General features: G+C 39.6%; 1 protein-coding gene across 1 annotated transcript; it reads right to left on the reverse strand.

Annotated features, from left to right (window-relative positions):
* Nucleotides 1–2,115: 2,115 nt before the first annotated feature.
* LOC105505555 (lymphotactin-like) lies at nt 2,116–5,111 on the reverse strand. Its single transcript, XM_011933418.1, has 3 exons — nt 5,051–5,111; nt 3,154–3,268; nt 2,116–2,284 (listed from the first exon to the last, which is right to left on the reverse strand). Exons 1-3 carry the CDS (start codon nt 5,109–5,111, stop codon nt 2,116–2,118), a joined length of 345 nt encoding a protein of 114 aa, XP_011788808.1.
* Nucleotides 5,112–6,061: the final 950 nt, after the last annotated feature.

Below are 6,061 nucleotides of genomic sequence, written 5' to 3' on the forward strand. Positions count from 1 at the left end.
AGCTTGATGGGGATGGCATTGAATCTATAAATTACCTTGGGCAGTGTGGCCATTTTCACGATATTGATTCTTCCTATCCATGAGCATGGAATGTTCTTCCATTTGTTTGTGTCCTCTTTTATTTCATTGAGCAGTGGTTTGTAGTTCTCCTTGAAGAGGCCCTTCACATCCCTTGTAAGTTGGATTCCTAGGTATTTTATTCTCTTTGAAGCAATTGTGATTGGGAGTTCACTCATGATTTGGCTTTCTGTTTGTCTGTTATTGCTGTAGAGGAATGCTTGTGATTTTTGCACATTGATTTTGTATCCTGAGATTTGCTGAAGTTGCTTATCAGTTTAAGGAGATTTTGGGCTGAGACAATGGGATTTTCTAAATATACAATGATGTCATCTGCAAACAGGGACAATTTGACTTCCTCTTCTCCTAATTGAATACTCTTTATTTCTTTCTCCTGCCTGACTGCCCTGGCCAGAACTTCCAACACTATGTTGAATAGGAGAGCTGAGAGAGGGCATCCCTGTCTTGTGCCAGTTTTCAAAGGGAATGCTTCCAGTTTTTGCCCATTCAGTATGATATCGACTGTGGGTTTGTCATAAATAGCTCTCATTATTTTGAGATACATCCCATCAATACCTAGTTTATTAAGAGTTTTTAGCATGAAGGGAAGTTGAATTTTGTCAAAGGCCTTTTCTGCATCTATTGAGATAATCATGTGGTTTTTGTCTTTGGTTCTGTTTATATGATGAATTATGTTTATTGATTTGCATATGTTGAACCAGCCTTGCATCCCAGGGATGAAGCCAACTTGATCATGGTGGATAAACTTTTTAATGTGATGCTGGATTCGATTTGCCAGTATTTTATTGAGAATTTTTTCATTGATATTCATCAGGGATATTGGTCCAAAAGACTACTTTAAGCTTCATATGGAACCAAAAAGGAGCTTGCATTGCCAAGACAATCCTAAGCCAAAAGAACAAAGCCGGAGGCATCTTGCTACCTGACTTCAAACTATATTACAAGGCTACAGTAACCAAAACAGCATGGTATTGGTACCAAAACAGAGATATAGACCAATGGAACAGAACAGAGCCCTGAGTAATAATGCCACACATCTACAACCACCTGATCTTTGACAAACCTGACAATAACAAGAAATGGGGAAAGGATTCCCTATTTAATAAATGGTTCTGGGAAAACTGGCTGGCCATATGTAGAAAGATGAAACTGGATCCCTTCCCTACACCTTATACAAAAATTAATTCAAGATGGATTAAAGACTTAAATGTTAGATCTAAAACCATAAAAACCCTAGAAGAAAACCTAGGCAATACCATTCAGGACATAGGCATGGGCAAGGACTTCGTGACTAAAACACCAAGAGCAATGGCAACAAAAGCCAAAATAGAGAAATGGGATCTAATTAAACTAAAGAGCTTCTGCACAGCAAAATAAACTACCATCTGAGTGAACAAGCAACCTACAGAACGGGAGAAAATTTTTACAATCTACCCATCTGACAAAGGACTAATATCCAGAATCTACAAAGAACTTAAACAAATTTAGAAGAAAAAATCAACACCATCAAAAAGTGGGTGAAGGATATAAACAGATATTTCTCAAAAGAAGACATTTATGCAGACTAGATTATTTTCTCCCTTATTGTATAAATAGAATTTTATTATAGAGACAAGTTGAAATAGATCTCGAATTGTTGCCATTGTCACAGCTGTAACTTGTGACTCATGTGTAAAGAACCATTACAAGCTGGACTCTAAGAGTAATTGTTACAGTTTTCACCTCTGATAAACACTAGCCAGAATCTCTTCCATTATGGTTACCATCAAAGAGAGGTACAGGTAGGACAGAAATCAAACACAAATGATATACTACCTTTCCCTAGCTATAATGAATAGACTAGGGAACTATTCTTAATAATAAATAATTTATTAATTAGAACATATAAGTGATTACAGAAGACATTTAAAAGTGAAAATACAAAGGAATAATTTTATTCATGCAATACTTTCATAAAAGGTGAGTATAAACTCAGTCCATGAGTGTGTGAAGTGAAATGGGCTGGCTGGCTGGAGAGGGACAGGGTGCCAGAGGCTACTACCCAGTCAGGGTCACAGCTGTATTGGTCGATTGCTGGGTTCCTGTTGGCTTGGTCTGGTTCATGTTATTTCTGGTGTTGGATTTCCTGTCCACGCTCTTGACCACGTCTTTCACCCACCTGGCTTGTGGATCAGCACAGACTTTTAGGCCACGTTTGGTAATAAAACTGTAATGTAAGGAAAACACAGATGAATTTAGCCACATTCTCAAAGCCTTGGGTTCAAGAGTTAAGATCAGAGCAGACTTGAAGAGATCTTCTGCAGAAATTACTGCAAGAAATAGTCTTTCAGAGCCATGAGATCAAAAATGGGCACCCTTCTGTCATCTATTTTAACATAAAGGAGAAATATCTGCAAGTAGTATCCAGCCCCTTTGTTCACCATAATTCACAGGTTCTTTTTTCATCCATGTCACCAAATGTTGTAACAAAAAGACATTTGAGGCCATCTAGTTCCACTATTACATACCCTCTTCCTTTCCAAATTTAAAAATACTCATCTTATTTTTTTAATAAAAGGTGGTTTTTACATTTTCATTTTTTAGAGTAAAGCTTGCAATTATGTGTTGAGAAGAGTTATTACTTCTAAAAATGAGATTCTGGTAGAAGAAAGGGACCATGTAGGTTGTGCATTGACTAATTTTGTTGAAATACGGCAACTGATAAAGCAAGTGACTCTGCCCAACTCAACCCTAAGAACCCCCAACTCCAGTGAGGCTTGCAGGGAAACCCTGACACGGGCCAGCCATCTCTAAACCCAGACCTCAGAGCTATGCATAGTATTCAACAGACTCTTCCACTAAGCTAAATAGAGGAGGACTTCTGTTCTTTATTTGGCAGCCCAATTTGTGCAATAATTGCTATTTGGTTGGACTGCGTAAAGACATGATTGATAAGGAAAAATAAAGAGGTTATCAGTTAAGCTGAGCTGTTCCTCCATGTTGACCTACTTTCCTGAGGAAGGCAGCATTTCTGTATACTATATTTCCATATCTCTAGATATCCACTCAGCCCAACTTCTGAGGAGGCAAACTCACATTACTGCTTTCAAGGAGCCTTCCTTGATGGTGTAGGTCTTGATTCTGTTAACTGGTAGTCGCTGAGTAGTGAGGCTCACACAGGTACTCTTATCTGAGACTTCACTCCCTACACCTGGTGAGAAAAAAACCGGCCAATTAAAAATAAAGCAATTATCAGGATCATAGGAACAATCATCTGTTACATTACTCTGAGAATGTTGTGAGAATATAAGGCCATTTGCTTTTTGGGGGAGGAGATGACCGATAGGTATCCTGAATCTCTTGCCCATCACAGATTCTTAGTAAATATTTGACTAATTTAAAAATTCAATCAACAGAATTGTTTCAAGAATTTCATGCTGAGAGAAAATAACAAAATGTTATCCCATTTCTGTGTATATTTTCACTTAGACATTTGGGACAGCTAGTTAATGCCCCAGTGACACTCATTCATTCATTTATACAACAGTGCCTGTTGTGTCCCACATGTTTTATTAAGACAGACTTTATCCCCGTTTTCATAGAGCATATCTTCTAATGAGGGAGCCAGGCCACAGACAGGTAAACAGAAAAGATCACGTCAAATAGTGCAACATGTTAGAGTGAGATTACAGAGTAACGCGTGAAGAGTACTCTAGGCAAGGCAACATTCAGTGGGGGAAGGAAGCATGTTTTTGACTGAGTAAATAAAGGTGTTCTCATTTTTAAGTGGTAAAATGTCTCTCCCTGTCAGCCGCCAAGATGCTGAAAAGAAGGCAGGCCCAAGGAAAGAAGGTGGCCCCAGTCCCTGCTGTCGTGAGGAAGCTGGAGGCTAAGAAAGTGATGAAACCTCTGTGTGAGAAAAGGCCTAAGAGTTTTCTTAGGCAGGCATTGGACAGGATATCCAGCCCAAAAGGGACCTCACCTGCTTTGTGAAATGGCCCCACTATATCTGTTTCCATCTGCAAAGAGCTATCCTCTATAAGCAGCTGAAAGTGCCTTCTGCCATTAACCAGCTCTTCCAGGCCTTAGATCCCCAAACAGCTACTCAGCCACTTAAGCTGATCCACAAGTACTGACCAGAGACAAAGCAAGAGAAGAAGCAGAGACTGTTGGCCCAGGCTGAAAAGAAACCTGCTGGCAAAGGTAGTGTCCCCACAGGAAATCACCCTTTCTTTGAGCAGGGGTTAACACCATCACCACCTTGCTGGAAAAGAAGAAGGCTCAGCTGGTAGTGATTGTACCTGGTGTGAATCCCATCAAGTTGGTTATCTTTCTGCCTGTCCTGTGTCCTAAAAGAGGTCCCTTACTGCATTATCAAGGGGAAGGAAGGCAAGACTGGGACATCCAGTCCACAGGAAGCACACTGTCGCCTTCACACAGGTTTTGTATTGAAAACACTGATTTGCTCCAGAATATACTTTCTCTGGTGCATCCCCACATTGTAACTGAACTCTCAAAGATTTTGATAATTTATCAAACTGTGTATTAAATGGGCAAAAGCTGCAAATGCATTTATAATCATCGCCTCTAATCCATAGCTAACAGTAATAAAAAAATTACTGTTTCCAAGGAAATTTGATGTTATTAAATAAATAAACCATAATATTTATTTAATCTTAATATCAAGTGATCATGTCTGTTATTCTATTCAATTTATACATAAATAAGCATAGGCCCTGAGAGGTTAAGAAATGTACCCAAAATTACCCAATTAGGAAAAGTAGGAGCCCAGATACTAACCAAATTCTCCCTGTTCTGGGAGTTTACGAAGCCCACTATAGTCAAAATCATCATTCCTTTTTTGCACACGGGAAGTTTAAGGCTCGCCTGGGGAAAGCAGTTTGCTTCAGTCAAAACCTGAGTCAAACCCAAAATGTGTGCCCACCTGCCTTGCCTCCCTGTTCTTTATCTCACAGACAGCTTCTCGACTTACCTTCCACAATGTATGCAGTGAGACAGCAGATGCCAAGAAGGGCCAAGATGAGAAGTCTCATGGCTGAGGTCCTGCTGAGCTGTGCAAGGAGAGAGTGAGGATCAGGCTCCTTGAGGACCTCTTTTATTCTTCCAATGGTCAGCGCACTTCCTGCGGTGAGAAGGGGGCTTTCTAGGTGGGTGTGGGATCATGGAAAGTCTTTGCAATACTGATGCTTTTTTTTTTTCTTAAAAAAAAAAGGCCCTTTTCCCTGTTCATACTAACCTAACGCCTTGTGGTCTTTACCCCTTTATCTGTGGTTAATGTGTCAATGAAACCTAATTTATGCATAGAAGAAAATGTGGTTGTGTTGTCTCCTGCCACCAGCCTGAATTAAGATCTTCCGCTGTAGACATGCCTGAAGGCTGTTCACTGCCATGGCCCAGCATGGAAACTGTAAAGGAAATGAGGTGAAGTGGTCACTGTGTTCCATCCCACCTCATGTGACATCCAGTGTGACATGAGGCTTCCACAGCCATGGATCATAAGTCCCTGGTGCCACCCTTTGACTCTCTCAGGAGGGGAAGAGAGGCTGCTGCCACACTGAGCTTCTTGATTCTTTGCTATCTTTTCTGTCATTTTTCTCCTCCACCTTTATTCAAGTTGCCCCCCTTTCTTCACCCCAATCTCCCCAGGTACCCAAGAACTATTTAAGCGTGTCTATATGCATATGTTTGCTTTACTACAACTTGACATACACATTTATAGAAACTTTTGAAAAGTTGTGCTGTACCAACTTATTTCAGATAAAAAGGAAATAAAATGATCTATAATTTTACCATCTGATAGTTTCCATTTTTAATATTTTTCCAGTGAATCTGTATTGGCATACATGTGTTCTCATAATTGTGGTCATTTTAAATGCTGTTTTAACACCAATTTAAATATCTTCCGATTTTTTTAGCCTTCATATTTCTACTTTGAGTAAATATACACACATACACATTAAACCATTTTCTTATAACTTATTAT

The sequence above is a fragment of the Colobus angolensis genome, unplaced genomic scaffold (assembly GCF_000951035.1).
Source record: "Colobus angolensis palliatus isolate OR3802 unplaced genomic scaffold, Cang.pa_1.0 Scaffold126, whole genome shotgun sequence".
Classification (NCBI taxonomy): domain Eukaryota; kingdom Metazoa; phylum Chordata; class Mammalia; order Primates; family Cercopithecidae; genus Colobus; species Colobus angolensis.

Coding starts and splice junctions, on each gene's coding strand:
- LOC105505555 (XM_011933418.1), bottom strand. CDS start 5,111: ATGAGACTTCTCATCTTGGCCCTTCTTGGCATCTGCTGTCTCACTGCA. Junction 3,269..5,050: donor CACTGCATACATTGTGGAAG/GTAAGTCGAGAA, acceptor TTTTCTCACCAG/GTGTAGGGAGTGAAGTCTCA. Junction 2,285..3,153: donor GGCTCCTTGAAAGCAGTAAT/GTGAGTTTGCCT, acceptor CTTACATTACAG/TTTTATTACCAAACGTGGCC.